Raw genomic sequence first — 24,646 nt, 5'->3', positions numbered from 1 at the left:
TGACACTTCAACCAATCATTTTTAAATGAATATATAATGTTAAAATATAAGGGCAAAGAATTTTCATTTATTAAAGTATATTTACTTTGTATAATCACATCTTCAGTCTCTCTTACGGCATCTACACCATTCACATGTGAGGCATCATGTGGTTCACAATGTCAGCACAGAAGGCAACTAAGACCGTTCACCTTCATCAATTCTAATGGCTAATGGCATGCATCCAATAATTTGCTCTTCCAAGTGTACTAGCTGGACATCCCTTGGGGTAGTACAAAAGTAATCTAATCTGAGTATGTGCAAAATCACTTCCAAAGGGTATTTAGGTTAGTTTATTAAGAAATCAAATTGACTTCCATCTGATATCAGGTTAACTCAAAATTATGTTAATTTTACATTAACATCAAATATTCCAGTGACACTTGTCCAAATGCCTAAGTCTCAGTGGTGGCTATACTGTAAGCATTTCAGGGTTCTCTCCAGCCAGGAGCCAAGTGCCTTTTTTTTTTTTGCATTCTGGCCTGTGACTTCTCTCTTTCCGTCTCACAACCTGCACTCAAAGCAGGGGTATGAGACAGAGGACTTTTCTTTATAACATACAAAAGGATAAACAAAATGATCATCCTGTAATCCTGTCTTGCATATATCTTCAAATACTAAAAACACAAACAGCAGTTCCAGAAACTGGAATTATTTGAAAAAGCTAAAAATGTTTTATAATATCTTAATAAGCTGAGTCATCACTGCACAATAACAATAAAAATAAGACAGAGTAATTCGCTATATTCAGTGATACAGTGCCATCAGTTAATAAACCAAATAGCGATTTTAATTGTAATCATCTGACCAATAAATGTTACACATAAAGATTAATAACTGAATTTATACTAACTGTATCTCCCTAATCTTTAATAACTTTCTGAAATGGTACATGAATACAAAATACCTTTCACAGAACAACACCTATTTCACTAGCAAATTCTGATCACTTCTCTTTCTTTCCAATAAATAGGAGTGTTATGCTACAAAAGATAGTATTTACATGTGATGTGTTCAAATACATTTCCAAAACTTCAGTTAGGGAGACAGCAAAATATCTGAATAACTAATTGCCTTGTTAAAGGTGGCTTATTTTGAACACTCTCATTCAAGCCTGAAAATCTGCCACCTTCGCTGTGCTTCTGGATTCAGGTGGTTTGAGCACACAGAAGCCAGCACACAGCCAGAAAGCCTGAGCCAACAACATTTTAATCATCTACGTCAGTCACACTCAATCTTCCTGTGAAGGACTCCTTCTGTAGGTAATTTTCCCTTCTGCTGAGATTTAAGCCTATTTCTTCTTGCTCTGTCCACAGTGGGAACTGAAAATAACTAGTCACTCTCCACTGTACAACCGCCTCTCACAGAGTGCAAGCTCCCTTCTTGTGTGTCCTGCTCTCGTAAACCAAACAATTTCGCTTCACTTAACCTCACCACACAGATGTTAGTTTTCAAGTGTTTAATTTGGTCTGGATGATTAGCATCCAGTCAAAGTTCCTATTGCAAAGTCTCCCTTCAGCTCCTAGAAAAGCATACAAACGTCTTGGTTTTGCATTTCAGGCCCTTTTTGAGCTGGCCCTTGCCTACCTTTCTACCGAGCCTCCTGCTGCTTTCTGATGCATCGCCTTCTCTTCAGTCTGATTACAACTGCTGGAACATACCACGCAGGGTCGGACCCCTTGCTTCTGTACATCTTGTCCTCTCGCTCCTTTTTTGTTTGTTTCTATTTGCCAAGTGAAGAGCTACTCAAAGTCCAAGCCTACTCAGCTACCACCTACTTTCTGAAGACTTCTCATAGGAGGAATTAATACCTTCTTCTGTCATGTTCTTTCACTATAAACATTTCAACACAGTAGTTTCTTCCAGTTGGTATGTGCTCTTTCTAGGGAAGAGATACCATTTTAATAATATTTATTATCCATGGTACCTAGGAGCATGCTAGGTCATACTGGGTTGGCAATAAATGTTTCTGAAGATCTTTCTTCACATAAGCTCCCATTTGTATGGGCTATAGAGTGATACTTCTAAATTAATCTGTACTCTTGTTTAAAGGTGTGTGTGTGTACGTACATATATATAGAGAGAGATTCACTACAAAGCCCAGACTTTTCCAGGACACCATATTTGTTGAGAGTTAGGTGGGAGCAAATGCCAGAATAAAGCTATCACATGCACCTCAGGAGATGGAGCACTAGACATTTGCAAGAGGAGACAGGTTAGGAGCAAAGCAATTATGAATCCACTGTGGGCTAGGAAACTGTGCTGGACACTAGGGATCAGAGGCATATAGTGCCCGGTACTTTCAAAGCCTCAGGGAGCCCAGACTTTAGGAGAAAACACAACATCAGACAGAAAGGAAACGATGTAGAAGAGTAATTTGGTGGCAAATGTCAAGGACTGACATAATTAAAATGATAACCAGGGTATATGTAAAAAAAGGAAAAAAAGGCAAAGAAAGGACCCATTCAAGATGCATTGTGAACACAAACAGGATTAAGTCACTGAAATGAAATACTTGGGACGAGGGAAAGGAAAAAAATCAAAGACTCCAACAAAAGTTTTAAGTTCTGGTGATTAAAGGAATGGTTGTATTGTGCTGGTAACAAGGAAAGCGATAACACTACGGTAAGATGGCTTTAGGAAGGAGGTGGCAGCTCATATTTTAAATATAACTGGTGGCTCTGTGGAAGTAATCAATGAGAAGGTGGTCATGGCTACCTCCTTCTCTCTGCTTCATTTTATCCTGTATGATTTCACCTAATAATGCTTCCTAAACATCCATATAACCATGACACTCTGTTCCTTCAAAAATGTCAATGGTTCTCTACAAGTCATAGCGTAAAGTTCACTTTTCTAATCACAACAGTTACTAAGCATAGACCTTCGATTCAGATAGAACTGGGTTTGAATCACGACTCTACCATTTACTAGTTGTGTGACTTTGGACAAGTTATTTAAATACTCTATGCCTCAGCTTTCTTATCCACAAAATGGGCATTAGATAAGACTTACAGAATTGAATAAGATAATGTATTAACATGACCATGATCATCACCCAGATTAGAAGTGCTGAGAGCTGGGGTAGGGTATAGCTCAGTGATAGAGTGTGTGCTTAGCATGCACAAGGTCCTAGGTTCAATCCCCAGTATCTCCATTAAAAAAAAGAAGAAGAAGTGATAGAGCCTACTTTAGGCTTCCTATCTTCACACAAAGTAAGTCATTACCATAATCCAAAAGACCCCCTCTGTGATCTGGTCCCCATCACCACCATGATCTTATCTCTAGCTATTATCCTCACCACCCACTTCAGTCATGTGGGCCTCCAAGCTGCTGCTCCTTAAACCCACCAGGCATGCCTCTCACCCAGAGCCGTGCCAGCCCTTTCTCTCCGCCTGGCAGGTTTCACTTATCCTCACCTGCCTGGCTAGTTCCTTCCCTTCTTTCAAGATCTCTACTCAGAAATCACTTTCTCATTATGGTCTTTCCTAGCTACTCTATCTAAAATTGCAATCTATTCTCCAAATGCCTCTTACCTCCTTCCCTCTTTTACTTTTCTCCATAGCAATTATTGCAAATATACTATATATCCTATTTAATTATTTATTTATTCTCTGTCTCTCTCTCTGCTACAATGACAGCTACACAAGTATAGGGCTGATTTTTTTTTTTTTTTGGTCTGTTTTGTTGACTTTTATATACCCAGCATCTGGAACAATGACTGGCGCATAGTAAGCACTTAAAACATATTTATTGAATGCACAAGTGGATGAAGGTTCCCACCCATTGGTTTATGTTCTTCCTGATCTTAGATGCCCTCTTCCTTCATCAGGTGGGTACTATCCTACCCCTCTTTTAAGGGGGAGGAGAACCAACATTTATTACCCATTTATCAAGTGTCTATGGGCCAGGCACTTTGATAAGTGCTTTATATGTGTCACCTTTTTTCTTTAATCCTCAGAAGAATTCACTTAGTTATTAACAGGCTTATTTTATAGGTACAGAACTAGGTTTAGAGTGCTTAAGTAGCTTGACACAGATAACAAGAGCTGGTGCCGGAACACAGCATGGTAGCTTATGCACACTGGGTGTCTGATACAGACTGGACTGAATTAAGTGTCACGGGTGATGAAGGTGACGAGAATGGGGGGCAGGGTCATTCAGGGAGAACGATGCTAATGAGCCTCTCTTAGCTTCCCTCAACAGAGTCAATAAATTGTTTTTGTTTTCCCATAGTGATTTATATATACACTACTTAGAGCATTTATTCCACAATATCTAACTTTATTTACACAAGCAGTCTCACCTACCAAACTGTGAACTCCTTAAGAAAGAGGACTGTATCAATTTTGTTCAGTAAATGTTTGTTGAATGAATACATAATACAGAGAAGCCAAAGATAATTAGGACTGACTTGATGATTAGAGGAATCATCAGTGACTTTTAAGAACAGTTTCAATATAGTGTCAGAGGTGCAAAATTAAAAAGAATGGACAGCCAGAAAGAGGAGGTAACATAATTTACTCAAAATATTGACTATGGATAATAAATAACTAAATAATAGATGGGGCAGCAGAGCTGGCAGCTGGAAAACAGTGAGGCTAGTCTCAAAGGTTATTTTTTTTCCTTTTCTTTTTTCTTTTTAGTTTTTTTGGGGGGGTGGTAATTAGGTTTGTTTGTTTATTTATTTATTTAATGGAGGTACTGGGGATTGAACCCAGGACCTTGTGCATGTTAAGCACTGTAATCTACCACTTGAGCTATACCCTCACCCCCCTACCAAGGTTATTATAATTATTTGTCCTGAATAAGTTCAGCATAATTAGGCCTGATGGGATCAGGCTATGGAAGAAATAAGAATTCAAAATCATGAGAAAGGAGAGTGGATGGGCATTGACTATTTCACTGGTTCTCAAACCACAGTCGCTGAATCGGTAGCATCAGTATCACCTGTGAACTCATTAGAAATACGAATTTCTGGGCCACACACAAAACCAAACGAATCAGAAACTAAGGGTGGAGTACACTGATAAGTGTTTTAAATACCGGCAAAAAAATTCTGATGCCACCACCAGGCGATTCTGATGCATGCCGAAGTTTGAGAACAACTCAATTTCTCTGAAGGAAGTTTCCAGGCAAGAAGACGCCTGGTAACTGTCCACAGCCTGCCTGGGCCTTCTCATAATTACTTTCACATATAACAAGCTGAAGTGCCAACATGATTTCAAAGCTTAGTGTCAATTTAAAACTAGAGAGGAACTATCTCGCAATCTGTGGCATCTGAAGGACAGATTCACTCGGAATGTTCTTGATTAATTTACATTAAAAATGAGACTGATTTTGTATCATAATTTACCATCTATTTATACAAGAGTAGATGACTTAAACAGGATGTTCTATGCTGTGAAGATTCTAAATACATCATTCATAAGTCTTCTAAACTGTCCGTCATTCTTAACCTAAAATTGTATTGAAAATACATTTACTGGATGGACCTAGAGATGATCATACTAAATGAAGTAAGTCAGACAAAGACAAATATCATATGATATCACTTATATATGGAATCTAAAAAATGACACAAATGAACATATTTACAAAATAGAAACATACTCACAGACATAGAAAACAAGCTTACGGTTACCAAAGGGGAAAGGCAGGGGGATAAATAAGGAGTTTCAGATTAGCAGATACTAACTATTATATATAAAATAAACAACAAGGTCCTACAGTAAAGCAAAGGGAACTATATTCAATACCTTGTAATAGCCTATAATTGAAAAGAATATGTGTATGTATATACAACCAAATCACTATACTACACACAAGAAACTAATACAACATTGTAAATCCATTATACTTCAATAAAAACAAAAACAGACTTAAATGACGCTGTAATGTGTCTTATCTACTCTGTATTATCAGAGGGATGGACTAGTAACCCAGAAGACCATTCAAGCTTTCCAACTCTAACTCAAGCTGCTAGCTCACCTCTTACTGGCAAATCTGAATTACTGTTTAACTATTTAGTCAAGAGTTTTTGAATCAGAATAACAAATTTCAGTTGTGGACATCAGGTTTCAATGCTTCCCATAAAAAGCCTCACACTGCAAATGTTTTTCACCAGTCCTAATTTCAGAGCTAACGGGTACTGGCTCTAAGGAAACAAATGCCGTGAGTCATACGCGAAACAGAGTTCCCTCATACGAACATGCAAAGATCAGACCACAGTGGGTGCAGGGAAAGAGAGAGGGTGAAAGGGGGAAGCATCATCCCTGCCCAGGACACAGGCACATTAGGATACTGCATTTCCTACGTGGGCAACCCCGTTTGGGCCAGAAGGCCAAGAGTAAGAGGCGTTCAGGAATTACTGTACATTATATAGGAGTACTGCTGTGCACCGTATGTCCTGACCTAAAGAAATCTTACACCCGACTTGCAGAGTGGCACAGAGTATTCAGAATGACTGAATAAGCAGATAACCAGCCAGCTGCCAGAGAACATTCTCTTCCTGAAAGAAGCAAGAACGTGCAGGAGGAACACCAGGCTTTCTTCCATGAATTGCCATAGAATGAATATTTATCAGATATGAAACTGATTTTCACATAAAGGATGTAAGAAATGCAGTGGTAAGGCAGAGTGGCTATTACTTAGGGAAACACTGCAGGACACATTTAAGCAGGTCTAAGAGTATTAAAACTTCAGTGTGATGGAATCTAAAAAATACAACAAACTTGTGAATATGACAAAAGAACAGCAGACTCACAGATACAGAGAACAAACTAGTGGTTACCAGTGGGGAGTGGGAAGGGGTGCTGGGCAAGCTAGGGCTAGAGGATTAAGAGGAACAAGCTATTATGTGTAAAATAAATAACCTACAAGGAGATATTGTACAACAGTGGGAATATAGCCAATGCTTTATAATAAGTATAAACGGAGTAGAACCTTTAAAAATTGTGAATTACTATATTGTACACTTGTAATTTATATAATACTGTACATCAACTGTACTTCACTGAAAAAAGAAAAAACTTCATTGTTAGATAAAAGTCCATATTTCTAGATGGCATCTGAAGGAAGGCCTTTCTAGACACACCCCCTCCTTTTTCCCCCTGGTGTTTATACAAATGTTCCCATGAAGTCAGCAAACCCATCAACAGGTCCTTTACTCAGGAAAGCTCAGAACTGCCTAATCCCTGTGTGTCACAGAGAGTGGCCTGACAGCAACGCTACGCAATACTCATTTATATTGGATTGTCCTTGCAGAGAAAGGAGGTAGTGAAACGCAGTGAAGGAACCTGGTTGAATCATTGACATTAACCCAACTAAACTACCAGTATGATCAGATCATTCAACTTCATGTCTTTTGGCAAAACTATTTTCCCTAATCATGGCTTCTTCTTTCCCTATTATATTTGTATATTCATGGAACAGTTACTATTTAAGCAATCATGAATGCTCCAGTGCATATATCAAAACAGCTACCACTGCACGCCAGTCCTGGTACAGCACGTGAATTCTAATGTCAGTCTCCTTCATTTAAACAAAATTAAGTTCTGTGCTTTTTGCCAAGGGTTGTTTACAAATTATTGCGTTCTTCGCCACCACCACACACTGCAGCAACACTGAGAAAGATAATGTATTTTTAAGGATTGCAATTACCATAAAGACAGTAGCTCTGTAGCTACGACCAGACAGGTTTAATCCATGCTTTCCTGGCTTTCTTTTCCGGGTGCTACGCAACCAGGGCTGACGCTAATTTGGCTAAATGTAATTTCACAGTGGAAAGATGTCTTCATTCTTTACATACTCCTGGTGGTCCCTTTTGTACATTCTCAATTTTGGCATCCTAATGGCGTTGCCAACAATAAGGGAACAGATGATATCAGTTGGGTAAAAGTCAAGCAATTTAAGAGTTTCACACTTGTTAGTGTAATGGATGGCAGCACTCTGTGGAAGGAGACCTTAAACTTGAAAGCATGACAACATTCAATGACATAAGGATTCATCTCAATGGCCACCTTCAGGCCCCGCCGGGCAATGGTGATGTTAGTTTCCCAGAGAAGATAAATTTTGCTTTCTTGCCAACCCTGTCCCACCTCTCAGCACTTTTCCCTCCTAGCCCTACTTGTTCAAGAACACCCTGCATATACACTAGCCCCAAGTAGCCAGAACCAGTGGCAAATCAACAACCAGTTGTCCTAATTTTAGGAAAGGCCAGAAGGAATGAATGAATTTTGCCTATACTTCAGAAAGAAAAGCTGGTCGGGCACTTTCAAGTGCTCTTAGTTAATCAACCTGCCTAGAGCAGGCTTACTGAATAGAAATTCTTCTGAGAATAGTTTTAACAAAAAATCAAATTCTTTTAAATTGGTACAGAAATAGTTTACAAGCATGTATAGATCCCTAAGGTTTTAAGTAGTTTCCTCTTAGAAATGGTTTAAGCATTTAACTAAAACTTGTCACTTTTATTGTCATGACTATTTTACTTAACAAAACTGTACTATATGTATGAGGCTTTGAGAGTGGGAGGAAGAGTTTTGGTTTTATTTGTTTTTTTTTTTCCTTCTGTATGTGGCTTTAAAGATGATCACTACCACCAAAATGGTGTATAGAACTGATCTTGCTATGTATATACAGTGGAAACCAATGACATTTGGCAGTGCAACATTAGTTGTTTTAGCAATATAAGAACAACTATTTTGAAGGCCCAAGATACGTAATACTGCTAAAGCATAATTCAAATCTGGCACTGAGGAGCAACTGTTGAAGAGGTGAGTTACATGACTCTACTGATGTTTGTAGCTGTATCAATGCATTCATTTCTACTACTGTATACTATTCCACCATATGAATATAGCTAATTTTAGTTATATTCTCATGTTGAACATTTCCATTATTTAGTTTCCATTTTGGGGAGGTGGGGGAATCCTTATTACTGATGTTATTATAGATAATGCTGCTGTGGACATTCTTTTATTATAGTAAAATATATATATATAAAACAAAGTTTTACCATTTTAACCATTTTTAAGTGTATAGTTAAATGGCATTAAGTATATTCAACACTGTTGTGCAACCATCACCACCGTCTATCTCCAGAACATTTTCACCTTCCCATACTGAAACTGTGGACCCATTAAACAGTGACTCCCCATCCCCCTCACCCCCTTAGCCCCTAGCCACCACTACTTTACTTTCTGTCCCTATGAATTTGTCTATCCTAGCTACTTCAATTAAGTGGAACTATCAATATTGGTCCTAATGTGTCTGACTTATTTCACTTAGCATAATGTCTTCAAGGTTCATCCATGCTGCAGGAAGTACCAGAACTTCCTTCTTTTTAAAGGCTGAATAATATTCCATTGTATCTATAGACCACATTTTGTTTATCCATTCATCTGTCAGTGGACACTTAGGTTACTCCCACCTTTGGCTATTGTGAATAATGCTGCTATGAAGACTGGTGTACAAATATGTGTTCAAGTCCCTGCTTTCAATTCTCTATGTGCACACCCAGAAGTGGAATGCTGCCTCATCTGATAATTTCATGTTTAAGTTTTTTAGCAACTACCATACTGTTTCCCTACCATTTTACATTCACACAAGCAATGCTCAACGGTTCTGATTTCTCCATTTTCTCACTAACACTTTTCATTTTCTGTTTCTTAGGTAGTAGCCATCCTAATGGATATGAAGTGGTACCCCATTCTGGTTTTGATTCCTATTTCTCAATGACTAGTGATGCTGAGTGTCTTTTCATCAGCTTATTTCTTTAAAGAAATGTCTTTTGCCCATTTTTAGTTAGGTTGCTTGTTTTTGATGTTCTTGTTGTTCAGTTGTAGAAGTCCTTTATACATTTTGGATATCAACCCTTTATCAGATACATGATTTAGAAGCATTTTCTCCCATTCTGTGGGTTGTTCTTTTATTCTATTGACAGTGTCCTTTCATGCTGTCATTATCCTTGTACATGTCTCCAGAGTCCTTATGTAAGAGCTTATCTACAGAATATACTAGGAGTGGTATTTCTGGGTATTGTATCTTCAGCATTTCTAGATAGTATCAAATGGTTTTCCAAAATAGAGGTACCAAGTTATATTCTCACCAGCAGCTCCCTTTGACACATATTCTTACTCATACTTGACACTGTCAGAATTTTAAAATGTTGCCAATCTCACAGGTATGAAATGATATCTCATTATGGTTTAAGTTAATTATAGGTGTGAATATACAATGGCACAAGCACTTTAGAAAACAGTATCTTTTAAAAATTAAACCTATACATTCCATAATACATAGCATTCCCACTCCTAGGTATTTACCCCAGATAAATGAAATTTATGTCTTGTACATGAATATTAATAGCAGCATTATTTGTAATAGATAAAAAGTAGAAACAACCTAAATGTCTGTCAACTGATGAATGGAAATGTGGGATATTCATAAAATGGAATATTATCCAGTAATAAAAATGAACTACTGATATGCACCATAACATTGTGCTACATGGAAGCCACAGCAAATATAAAGTAATACACAAGACTGCATTACTGGATGATTCCCTTCATATGAAATTCTAGAAAAAGGCAAAATGATAGTGACAGAAAACAAACCAGCAGTTCCCTGGAGCTGGGAGTGAGGACTGATTGCAAAGGGGCATGAAAAACCTACAGGTTGATGGAACTATGTTCTGTCTTGATTATAGGTTACATAACTGTCTACAAATAACAAAATTCATCAGACTGTACACTTAAAAATGAGTGAATTTGATTGTATGTCAATTATATTTTCGTAAAGTCACTTTAAAAAAATTATAGGTGAAGCTAAAATCTCTCTTGGTTGTGAACACATTGTACTTCTGAAATAATTAACACAACAAACCAAGTCTTAGTAGATGCTTTCAGAAATTGATGAGTACCCTGGCCTTTCTAGTGTATTTCATGAAGGCTGAAGCTTGTAAACAAAGGGATCTGAATGGACTGGGCTGTGATTGATGAAAAATCCTTGGAATCGTGCATCCGCATCTCTTCCCAAATCTTTGACTAGTTTACAATGCTTTTCAATCTCCTTCAACACAGGCTTCCAAGTAAAATATTCTGTTTTAATATATAAGTGTCTAGCTATTTGCTTGAACTTTAAGATTGAGTTCCTTTTTCTAAACAGACAGCTTCTGAATAGCTTTTCTTTTCTCATACTAAGTTGTCTGGATCCTAGAGTGACCTCTTATACAGAGCATTAAACAGTGAGTTTCTTCATTCTTATTTAATTTATCTGAAAAATCTTATGACATTCTCTTGTTAAAAGAAATATTATTTGACTTTTTTGTCCAATTAGCAAATAACAGAGGGTACAGATATGTAATAGTCATAGAGTAGTACCATTATGTTACTGTTTATGAACAAGTACTAATTTTATCCAAAATTTTTAAAATAATAACATTTAACTATAGAAAGCAGGTAGAAATTTATGAGAAGCAGTTTTAAAGATACTCTTACTGGAGCATAAAAGGGAAGAGACTATTCTGAGAATACAGATTAAAAAAGAAGATGACGGAAATAAGAAAGAAAAAATGAATGGCAAGTCTTTGTGCCTGTCACCATGACAGAAGCCAGGAAAAGCAAAATCGAAGCTTTTGTTTGGGGGAGAGAAGTTAAGCACATGTTGTAAATAAGGCTCGTACTGTGCTTGTCCTTTCTAAAGAAAGGGGCAGCTTTACAGTATGGGCTGTCAGCTAACAGAGTACTTGGCTATCTTATAGTTAGTTAACCAGTATTTACAGCAACCTAGATTATTCTTCCTGTGTGCTGTTATATACGAGCCATATCCTCCTGCACCTCACCCCATTTCTCCCTATTCCCCTCCCTGTCTCTCATCTTAGTGTTACAATGTTCTATATTTGGCAACTAGCTCATCAGGCCCTCAAGGACTAGAAGATGTAGGTCTTACTTCTCTTTATCCCTGCAAATCATGTAGCATAGGGTTAACAGAAAATAATCAACAAATGGGCCAACTTGCTGCCCAATACTAGCTACAAAGTATTTATATGTATATATAAATTGCTCATAGATTGCCTACAATCATCACAGGGATAACTGGATGTTCAGAGTTTGGTTTGAATTATTAACTGCTTATTAACCCCTTCCATGGTCATCAGCCCTCTTTCTTAAAGTTATGCCATGCCTTCATTAGTATGGTTTCACTGGACAAGAAAATCAGTTTGTAAGATGATCAGTCGCATTGTCACAGTTGTCACATTTTTTGAACAACAGTCTCATCCAGGGTCAAAATCCCCTTCGAACAGAGCTTTGATAGACTAAAAAAGCATTTGTTTTCAAACTCACTAATTATATTCACTAAATGCGGTTCGTGTTGTCAACTTTCCCCCACTGTGAGAATTACAAAATCAGTCATAAGATTAAACTCAGAAAATGACTACAGCAATTCACAGAATACTAAGCCAGCTGGGTTCATTTAAATCCTCTATGGAAACAGTCTTTGTGGTGAACCTAGTAAGACCTACAGCTAGTCCCATAAATCATCATTTTTGGTTTTTTTTTTTTTTTTGGTCTGCTCCAATGCTGAAATTGTTTATTGCCACCCCTGATATATGGGAGACTTATCAAGAACAAAAAAAAAATAAATAAATAAAAAAAAATAAAAGAAAAGGTTTTTGTAAACTAGAGAATTATCTCTGCCAGCCATACTACCCAATAGAACAGTTAACTGTATCCATTACTGTTTAGTTACAATGACTTCAACGAATACAGTTATGGTAAAGTATTAAGTTGATCATCTTTTTCATATCAGTGTTAAGAGGATAAAATTTTTTTAAATGAAAGAAAATACAGATGTATTCATTTTTTTGTTTCCTTAAAATGCGTCTGAGTGGGGAGGATGTAGCTCAGTGGTAGAGTGACTGCTTAGCACTCACAAGGTCTTGGCTTCAATCCCCAGTACCTCCATTAACAAACCAACCAACCAATCAACCAACCAACAAACCTAATTACCTCCTCCCACAAAAAAATGCATCTGTATTTAATAAGTCATAAACCAAGCCATATGCGAGTCCTCTCATGGAAACAAATTACACTCCTCACTATAGTTCTGTATACAAATATATATTGTTGGTTTTTTAATAATTATTATTGGCAGAAGATAAAGAAGAAAACCTGACAACTCTTACTTTGCATTTTAAAAGCTCTTTACAAGTTTGTCAAGTTATGTATAAGAAGAAATATATATTATCCAATTCTGAAAATCATTGCTGACATCTTCTCACTTCTTCATTCTCTTTCTTATTTTGTCTCTCAATCTCTCTCTTACTCTTGCTGTACACAAACACACACACACACACAGACACACACACACGCCCACCCCCACACTTTTTGGCTTGGTCTGGCTTTTAATTCCTTTTTTCTTGGTTCTTTCCCTAATATAAAAGTTGCAAAAATTGGAAACTCTTCCTTATCAAAAAGACCATGTGTTTGCAGAGGGGAGTACGATAACTGGGCATAGCTAGTCCACAACACAAGTGTGTATGTAGGTACGATATATATTCATGTTACCCTCAGAGCAGGTTATCTGGACATATGGGAGAAGGATTTAATTGTAACATAGACATTAAAACCCAGGACTGTAACATAAGCTTCACAATATTAAGAATTACAGTTAAGGACCTTGGTGTGTATGTGTGTGTATGTGTTTAGAGGACAGAACATCGTCACATATATAAGTAAAATAGAAAAAAAAATCGAAAGGACAAAAAAAAAATCAATGTCTCCAAAGCAGCTGATATTGACAAGGAATACTAATCAAGTCTGCACGAGACAAATTACATTTACAAGCTACTGTTCTCCAGAGAATTTAATAAACTGAAAATTGGGGGGTATAATGAAGTTTTCACACAGCCGAAACTATGGTGTTGTAAATGTGATGATATCTAAACAGATGTAATCAAATTCTGAGAAAACAAACAAGTGTTACATTTAAAGTATTAGCTGACTAATTTGCAGCAATGAATGTAAATTAATGAATATTTCAACTTAGAGAAAAATCCTTAAATAAGCTCATGGGACCTCTGTATTTTTAGAGGCAAGTAGGAGGATAAAGGTGTAAGTTTGTTTCTTTCCATCAGAGCTCAAGATTTCAAAAAACGTATTCGGATGGACATACTCTTTCATAACTATATCCATTTGAAGAAGCACATCTACAAAACTGGTTAATTCCCGTGCCTCACATGATCATGTAGTTTCACCTCTGCTGACATAGCAGGTAGTCTTTTCTCCCATCTCAATCCTGTAATGTAGGCTGCAGAGAAGAAGAAAGATATCATGCCTCTCCACATTAACATCAATCTGGAAAATGTTGGGACCATTTGGAAAAACCAAAGAAAATTTTCTTACACAAAAGCACCTCTGAAGACAGAAACACACACCACCTCCACCAAGTTTTCTTTCCACTTAAGGAGTCAGTCTGTATGTGCAGACCACTGTAGTACAGTACATAGAGAGACGAGGTACCCTACATCTTAGTGGTGGGAAAAGAGCTGATTTTCAAACTGAAGCACAATCTTGAAACCACATCGTAGCGTATTTACGGGATTACAAAATCAGGGAGACGTGCTCATATGTTTCCAACTTTTAGAGGGCTACATTTTTGAAGAGAAACTCAGAAGTAGCCTGTGTTTTGTTTAGATTTTAATGGCATGAAGGGCACTGAAGGTGGGTATTTTTGGATTGGATTTCTGAACTGGTATCCAGGAACCTGATGACTGGAGAAATCAGATGACTGAAGTTATCTTTTAGTATTACCTTTAGTATTTGCTGATGTGCACAAGTTCACATGCACTGATTAACAGAATGCGCTTTAGGACATGTATTGAGTAACATGGGAATTAAAAGAGCTCATAGAGAATTGTTACTTTAAAAAATAAATTTTGAGTTCTGTAAGTATGGACACTTCTGCACTTACTGACTCAAATAATGTTAATGCTTGCTCTTTGAAAATCACAAATTTGGGTATATTGATTTTCATGAAGAACTACGGGAAACAAAAACCCTTGACACAATTATAGAAACTGAATCTAAAATGTCACCACCGACACAGTAACACAATGGTACAACATTCATCTTTAAGCTTAAGAAACTATGCAGTGGTTCTCCATGATGAAAGCCCATTAAGTACAATACAATAAACCACAATGGATTTAAATAAAAGGTCAACCATCAAATAAGCTGAACAAAGGAAACCATTTAAAATTAAGAATGATATCCTGTCCTTATGTCATTCTATGGTGCTTAGTTATTTCAGAAGTCTACAATGGTGAATGCTCTTGCTTCAATAATGAGGCACAGACAAATCCTTAACTTGAGAAGTTTGTGTCTATTGGCCATGAATTATGAACGAATGGTACAGAGCATCACTATACTATGCAATGACATTTAAAAATGCAAAGTAACATGAATGAGCTCCTCTATATTTTGCTGTATGTTGGGTCTTATATCACCAATTACAACCAGTGACTGAGGGAGATCAACTGAAAGCTCTTTGCTGCAAAGAGCCCCACAGGAAGAGAGCTTAAAGGACCCACAGGGAAAAAAAAAAAAAGAAAGCCTGGAAAGAGAACCTAACATTCCATCCAACCCTGTTCTTGATAGAGAATCTAACCTTCCCCTACACGGATTTTTTTCCAAGACAAATTATATCCCTCAAAGCAATTTTCTTCTCAGTAAATTATCAATCACATTTTCCCCCAAAATCCAAATAATGCCAAACACTGTCTTACAGGAAAAAACATATTTGAGTGAAGCAATGGAGATCATCAAATTCTAAAAGTACCTTGAGCCGCTGAAATAATTTGAGTCCCAGGAAAAGATTCTAACTCTGCCTCTGAGTTATCTGCCTATTCAGTGATCCTGGGTAAGCCATCTCTCTGAAGAACAAATCCTCATTTATAAAATTTGCACTGAGAAGAGCAGCCAACCTTGCCTACACAAAACTGTTAGGGTCTGAAAGCCTATACATGCAAAGTAAGTGACTGCTCTATAATTATTCAGATTATTAGATGCTATTTTATTACAAGTATATAGGCTCTACTGCCTGGATACGTTAAAATCTATTTGGGGAAGAGAAACTTTCTATTAAGAGTTCTACAATTACTTCTGATTGAATTTGCATTAAAAAAAAAAAAAGACAGATCTTCATTTTACAAGTTACTGGAGTCAAGAAAATCCACATGTGGTTTTCCCCATTTTCAGAAGTCTGTAAGTGGCAGAATTGATTCTGAAATGCTTCCTTGAAATGAGCCACATATAACCACACATTCTGTTATAATGCAGTGGGAGGTAGTGTGTCACAAGGTTTTGGACACAGAAAACCGAGATTTAAGCCCAAACTTGAACATTTACTAGCCTTCTGATCTTGGAAAAATTGCATAACTTCACTGTGTTAGAGCAGGCAGATGGCTAGATATGAACAGAGAAAGGAGGGCACAGGCCAAATGGCAGGAAATCATACAACTTGTGAACAATGGGGGGGTCCTTGGGCAGATAGAGAAAAGGAATTTCTGGACTAAGAGGAAACCACAAGTTTTGGGGTGACAAGGGTCCTAGAGGCAGACAAAGAAAGGTGGGATAAAGCAGGAACTTCCAGTGCCCACATGTAAGCTTTTGCTCATTATGCCCTCATTTTAATAAAATTTGCCTTGCAGATAATAAGTACCCATCATACACTGATGCCATGACACTTCCTATCAAGAATAAATAAGGACAAAAATCCCTCCTCCTCTCAGGAGGGTGGAGCTGGGATGGAAATCAGGGAATACAATCTCAAACCACTCCTTCTCCAATGAATATTCCACTTACTCATTTTTATACTCTATGTAACCAGCTTCCCAAAGAAACTTAGGGCAGCTACTCACCTGAGTCTGCCCGCTTTCCTGTTGAGAGTGTCCTATCACTTAATAAATCCTCACTTTACTTTCTTGACTTCTGTATTTTGTCTCTGAATTCTTTCTGTGATGAGACAAGAACCTACTCATCTTGGATTTAATTCTCTAATTTGCAAAATGAGGTGAATAATAATAAACTCTGAATCACAAGGAAAGCATTTTATAAACTGTAAAATCACAGGCAACCACATGTGTAGTCCTGGCTGTGCTGTCAATCAAAGTTCTTTGCCCTCTCTTGGACAAGGGGTAGTCTTATAATCTACACCAGGCCTATCAGTCTCTCTTCCTAATTAGAATTTGAATCAAACACAGGGAAAGGGGGAGGAAAATGGCTAGAGCTAATATATCCCAAAGGCAACTTCCTGGAAAGACTTTCCATTCATACCTGCTCTCTGCATTCTCAAAGCTGCCAGAGTTGCTGCCCTTTTAAAGGCCAAGTTCTTCAGCCTTTCCTCAGTTTCTGGCTGAGTTTCTCCCAATAAACTCCATTTTTTGCTGAAATCAGGCAGTCACTTTCTGTTGCTTGCAAACAAAGATCCTTAGCTGATATACCCACAAAGCTAGGGAATGCTAAGTATTTTTAAATGTTTTGTTCTTATGTAGATTGTATATGTTATTATTGACTGAAAACATATACAACACATGACCCTAATATAAGATTGCTATTGGCTAGAATTTTAATAACCAATGGGCAAGCAAGAGCCAAGCTAACACTGGAAACTCATCTGCATGGAAATAATTTTCATTACAGTTCAGCACCATGGTTTGGTGACTCACAAAGTGATAATACACTTCTGCAAATAAACAAATCATTTTGTGGTGAGAGCGGTACTTACAATAATGATACCCTTTAGTGATATTTGACATTTAGGTTAACCTGCCTGTTTTCCTTTTCTCCTCAAATATTATAGGAGCCAAATGTGATCATCTAAATTTTTTAATATTACTTTACTACAGGATACATTTAAGTTTAACTGCTTATGTCATGGTTCCTTTTTAACTAGGTAAATATTTTAACATGATCTATAGCTTCTTGTGAAAAGTGGTGAATTACAGTTTTAAATTCGCTGAGAAAGGAAATTATCATTAGAATAATTTAGTTAGGTAAATGGTATCATTTAAAAAGCATAATCAGTACTCTACAAAGAAAGTTCCCTCTGCTATTTATTTAAGTGAAAAAAAAAACACTAAGAAAAATCAACGAAGTAATCTTTTATAATATTACTGGAATTTAATATCAATTCTAGCTAATCGTGTATCAGTAGCTAGTTGATTCAGTTCCAAACAGATTACAAACCTAAGCTAACTACTTCTATGTACTTCAGTAAATTTCTATCATTTTAGACATTTATATCTACTCAGAACTCTTTGTATTCCCAGCAACATCCTTTTAACCCTAGACAGTGTGGGAATACCATGCATGTATATGATATTTTTCTATCTTAACGACAAGTATTTCCCTGAAGATAAAAATCCTCCTGAAAAGTGGGGGAAAGGAGGGGACTTTAAAACATTCACCTCTTTCTCTTTTAGAACATCTATTACTACATGATAGTATTTCCCACAAGATTATTTTTTATTTTATTTGAAGTCGGCAAAAGTCTTTGTGCTGAATCCTTTGAGCATACCTCTAGTGATAGATGTCAGAGCAGCGTTGTGTGGAAGAACTTTTATTTGACAGGGAGATGACAGGAAGAAGCCTCTCTCCAAAATATAAGATACAACTGTAAAATCCTTCTGTGAGATTAATATAATCTTTTGTTCCTATGTATAAATGACTTTTTCATTCTTGCTTCAAAAAACACAGTTCATGGAATTCACTTGAATAGTGTGAAACTAAGACACTTAAAAAAGGTACATATTTATTCAAATTAGGGTAACATGTTCTAAATGTCTTTTTTATATGAATTAAATGTGAAAGAGGTAGTAATACAAACTTCCAAGGACCTTTTCTTTTAATTTATAATATTTGCATAATGATCAACCAAGAACACTTTAAGATTCACTCACTGTGCACACAACATATACTCTAAACAAGGAGCATCTTGATAAGAGATGCTTTTATTAGTATTGAGTATATGACATGCAATGCAGTGAGAAAGTCTTAAATATTTAGTTTTATCCTACAAGTCTGGCTGTGAGTTATTCTAATTTATTATAATTATCAAATAAATTTATTAAATTATCAAATAATATCACATGTTCCCTAATATAATAAGAGGGACTAAAAATGGTTTTTTTTTTACAAAATCTAACATGCCAGATGATCTTTCCTAACTTCATTACTTTCTTTCCTTACACCCCTCAAAAATAAATCAGGGGTAAACAGATACAATTCCATTATGCATCCTATTATCTACAAATGTTATTCTTAATGTCTATCTGGGTTAGAACTACCAGGAGCAAATCATTTTTGATACATATTAAAATGTTAGTCCATGTATATGCAATGCACACCTATTTAATGCATGAATACAAAAGAAATTTATATCTATTCCTATATTGGGGATTTTTGTAATAACATACTTCAAGAACTAGCCAAAGTTCTGTAATGTTTTCAGATGTGAGAGGGCGGAAAAAGTAAAGCACGGTGAGATGTCAAAGACAGATTGCCTGTTTTCAGATTTATTTTTGTCTCAAGCTTTCTTACAGGCCTTCACCTCAGAGTCTGTTCAGTTTACTTCCTGAAACACAGATCTTTTCCTTGAATAAGGTGGTTTGCTCTAACCTAGAAATGGACATGTACAATCACATTTGCATTTCTCTTTTTCTGTTTGCCTTTCACAAGAACTAAAACCTCAAAAATAATCCTATGAAATGGCCCAGTCAAAATAAGATGGTTATCACTTGATTTTTAAAAACTTTTAGTTAATGCTCAAGGTACATAGTATAAGCTTAACAACACAACACTCTTCAACAATAAAGTATATTATTTCCTTAAAGGAGACTAAACAAAGCATATTTAAAAGGAAATTTCTGGCTATTTACCTCATTGAATTTAGTTCCCCAAATACTTTCTGGAGAGACAAAATAAGTACAAAGGGATTAAAATATAAGATTGCATCTACTTTATAAAAGCTAGTATTTTTGATCTAAAACTAGCAAGAGTCAAGTACTACACTACAAAAGAACTTGTAGTCTTGGAGATTTCACTGCAGTAAGATTTTAAAAAATTATCTGCCTGTTTTAATTGAGATATAATTCACATGCCATAAAATTCATCCTTTTAAAGCATCCTTTTTTCAGCTGATGTACTACTGCTGTTTAGAGTGACCCCTCTCACAGATGAGAGTACTGTTGTAAATTGGTATGATAAAATATTATCTTACCTTACAAAGAAAGTTGATCTTAAAACCCAAGGACTGGGCATTTCTTGAGCCTGAGTTCATGTAGTTTCCAACCAAAAGAACTAACTCTAAGAGTCTGTTAAAGCTTTCACTTTTCTTCAGTTCTTCACAGGCAAGAGTTACAGCTATGATGCTCGGTTTGATGTTGTTTACGTGTTCTTCAAATGTAAGCTTGAAAAGAATGCTATTGAGACGAGGCCGTAACATTTTCACTGAGCTCATCTGTAAGATAAGGAATGCTGTATAAGAATATATATTTAAAATCTGTTATTTTTTTTCTCTAGCAGAAATCATTTTATAGACAATACTATAAAATTTCTGCAGAAAATAAATTCTCTGCAGCTTTTAGTGAAGATTATTCTTGTTTGTTTTATACATCCCTAAGGAACATTTTTATCAAAGTTTAGAAAACAGTTAGCTATTCAGTTAAAAAAAATGAACTCACCCTTATGGCGTTAAGAAAATATTATTGAAGCTAAACAGTTGCTATATGTTAATTGCATAATCATTAGTCATCAACAGCATTTAAACTGCCAAAAATCTGACCGTGAGGCAAACTATGTAAATTTACAAACATGACATTGAGTTGAATGAATAGCTGGGCCACATATAAAAAATGTACATGATGACAGAAAAATGTAAGTGGAACCACATTTCCTAAAAGAAGTACCTATTACTATGCTGTTTGAAATCAGAGGACGAGCTCTGATTGAGCATTTAATGATTTTAAACCTATGATTTCTACTCATAAAATATATTAAATATTTATGTACACTCTAAAGAATTTCACCTACTCAACAAACTGTTGATGTTAAATAATTAAGTCATGGTAAAATCACACGAGCTTACTTTTAAGGACCTTATTCAAGAATTCTATATTGGTTTTCTTCAAAACAGCTCAACTTGGGTTTTAATTATTTGTTTCATAGTATTGGTGTACATTCTCTATTCCTTGTGGTATAGCTCCTACGGTAATAATTTCTTTTAGTCTTTAATTTCCTGTAACTCTAAGTCATTTAACTAGTTTTCACTTGCCAAATGAATTTTGGGAGAGAGATAGAGGGAGGGTAAACACCTAGGAACATACACAAGCATACACATACACACCATGAACAGAAATTATTAACAACTCTATTTATTTGTTTTTACTCTTATAGCTTAGTTTCTTGAATACAAATGCCAGGCACAGATTAGGCACTGAGATATCTGTAGATAACATGAAAACAGTGACAATATGAACAAAAGTCCTTAAACCACAAAGTACCCTTCAAAAGCAGCAAACGAGCTGTTGAATAGACCATATCTGCTCTAATATAGAAGCAAAGCCTAGTCCATTATTTTTCCTCTTTGAAATGAATCTGCCCATTAACCATGGGTGTCTGCCTCTCCAAAAATTAACCTTTGCCTTCTGCTAATCCCCTTATATGCTTTCATGCTTTTTATAGGCAGATGTATAAAAGTGTGCTGGGACTATCCACCTGTTAATATCTTTATGTAGGTCTTATCACTTATTACTAGCTGTTTTGGATGTGATCGGGGTAATACACAAACCATCCTACTGTTTTTTTCAGCACTTGCGTGGTAAGGATAAGACACACCATCTAGTCACAAAAATTTTCCAATACAGCCTAAAACTCATAACATAGTCACTTGAAAACTATATCTGGTGATAAAACCAGTATATGACTCTAAATGGGTAACAGAAATTAAGTGCTGGAGACGTTCACTGAAGGAAGAGAAAACTTCAAACTCTATGATATGACTACAATGTTTTAACAACGGCTTCACACAGAGGGGATACAAATGGATAAATGGATAAAAAGTAAACAAGAAAACAGAGGTGGGGAAAGAGGGATTGAAAGAGACAGAGAAAAAACAAACACAAACAGGAACCAAAAGGAAGTTGTAGAGAGGAGTGATGTGAGAAAAGGTTTATATGTTAGGAATATATGAGGTATACACCCAGGGGCAGAATTTGGATCAAAATACCTCAAAAGTCCATGTAAAGGCCACAAAATTGGAAGCTAGAGGGGAGGGTATAGCTCAGTGGTAGAGCACATGCTTAGCATGCATGAGGTCCTGGGTTCAATCTCCAGTACCTCCAGTAAAAATAAATAAACCTAATTACATCCTCCCTGCCAAAAAATACTAAAATAATGCAATAATAAATAAATAAATATAATAAATAAATATATTTTTAAAAAAGAAACTAAAAAAAAAAATCTACTCTAAAAAAATTGGAAGCTAACCACATCAAGGTCTACGTCTCCATGAATGTGCAAATCTCCTTATGTGAGTTTCTGTGGGAATCTGAGTTTCTATATGTGTTTTTCTGCCTTTATTTTTGCCTCTACCACTGTCTCCAAATCCCCTCCCAATTTTTTTTTTCCTTTCCTTTCACTGTTAACTGGTTATCATTAGCACAGAAGCATGTTCTCTATCATTTTATATGTTTAAGGGGTAGTTTTTCAGTCTCCCAGGTGGTTAAAAAAGCCACAGAACTACTGTGACCAGGCCCTAGACACCACGCACCTGTCCTTCTGGCCATGCTCTGTGGGGCTTGTGGAAATACAGCTCATCAGGGTGACCTTGGTCTGGGATCGACAAGGAATTTAAACCCTAGGCTTACACAGATACGTAGTCTTGCTTCAGTTCTAATTGTTTTCATTCATATTTTTATCCTTTCTGGGCTTTGCATTTCAATCCTTGGCTTACAAACCCAGAGAGAATGGATTTGATCTTTTTTTTTTTTTTCAAATACCAGTTCCAAATGAAATAACGTGACCAAAGTTTACTTTAATAATTATAGTAACAATAATAATAACAAATTAACATTTATTAATTTGTGCCAGACATCTTTCTACAGATGTCTTTATACATATATATATAATAGATATATATATATATTTATATATATATATCAATAATATGTTATATATAAATTCATCTGATTCTCAAAACAATCCTAGGAAATGGTTATTAGCATTAGTCTCATTCTAAAGATAAGGAAAGTGAGGCACAGGAATACTAAGTAACTTGCACAAAGTCAAATTGTACGTTGAAGACATGGAGATGTGAACTCAGGCATTCTGGTTACAAAACCCAGACTCTCAATCACCACCCCATGCTGCTGCTGGAGTCACACTGACAGCCGTATGTACAATTGGTTGAAGGAGAGGTTAGTGGCAGGGATACCATTACTAAGTTTTCAAATGGTCTTAGAAACAGATAATGACTTAGGATGCTGACAGGAGGACCAGAATGGAAGCAAGGGATATAAGAGGCAGAATTAAGGGAGAATCCATTGGACTTAGTAAGTGACCAGTTATGGAAGGAGAAAGTCGAAGATGGCTCCAAGGTTTTAGGGCTGTTGTGAGGTAGGGCAATGTCAGCAATAGTGAAGGCAGAGGAGGTGTTGATTTTGTGTGGTTTACAGTTTCCTTGTTTTTTGTTTGTTTCCGGCAGTGAGGATAAGTGGCTTTACTTCTCCTGATCTCCTGCTGCCTACACTCCAGTCAGCTGATCAAGGACTAAGGCAGTGGGGGCAGGTAGGGTGTGGCTCAGTAGCAAATTCAATCAAATGACTGAATCTAGAACTTATGCACAGCCTGACTGTGTGAAACTAATCTACCTTAATTTCTCTGCTTCAGTTTCCTCATTTGTAAAGTAGAGGAAGTTCCTGTCAGGCAGTCTTGTCTTGATAATTAGGTAGGCGCCAAATAAATGATCCATATATATTCCTTCCTTCTTTTTAAGTCTCTGCCTCTAGAGCTGTGGAAAGGTGGGTCAAGAGTGCTAGATCTACAAATGAAAACTATTACTTGGCTGTGACCAAAACATCTTTATTAGCATTTAAATGAACTTGGTTCACCATCTTGTCAGACATCAGTGTATTTTACTACTAACAAAGACACTATTAGATTCCCATGATTCAGGCTCCAAATCTTGGAGTCATATTCAAACCAAAGGAAACACAATGTAATTTAATACCATTCCTTGCCTATATTGTCTATATTCCTTGCCTATGAATAACTTCTTAGAATTGTCTCTCATTTTCAATTCTTGTTATTCAAGCTTCAATGTTATGTACCTCAAGGTTGGATTGCTAAAATAGACTATTTAAATGTGTTCCCTAATCCCTCTAGCCTTTCCCCCTCCAAATCTTCACATAAATAATAACATTACCCTTCTGTCATAGGGAGGTAATATTGCTTTTTAGACATTTTGAGATTTACATATTGTTAGGATATCTGGTAGCACTGGGAAATTCAATCCTTTTGTTTAGGAGAAAGGAAGTATTGGAGTTGGCCGA

At 36.3% G+C, this 24,646-nt stretch overlaps 1 protein-coding gene across 4 annotated transcripts in view; it reads right to left on the bottom strand.

Annotated features, from left to right (window-relative positions):
- The window catches only part of DIAPH2 (diaphanous related formin 2), a 797,042-nt gene that overhangs the window by 386,553 nt on the left and 385,843 nt on the right, over positions 1-24,646 (bottom strand). For all 4 annotated transcript variants that reach the window (XM_074359372.1, XM_074359371.1, XM_074359369.1 and 1 more), the window contains one exon: positions 20,317-20,556. In XM_074359372.1, the coding sequence (XP_074215473.1) occupies positions 20,317-20,556 (240 nt within the window). The remainder of the gene's footprint in view (positions 1-20,316; positions 20,557-24,646) is intronic.

Source organism: Camelus bactrianus, chromosome X (assembly GCF_048773025.1).
Source record: "Camelus bactrianus isolate YW-2024 breed Bactrian camel chromosome X, ASM4877302v1, whole genome shotgun sequence".
Lineage (NCBI taxonomy): Eukaryota > Metazoa > Chordata > Mammalia > Artiodactyla > Camelidae > Camelus > Camelus bactrianus.
The sequence above is the reverse complement of the archived record's forward strand: the minus strand, read 5'-3'. Positions and strand labels throughout refer to the sequence as shown.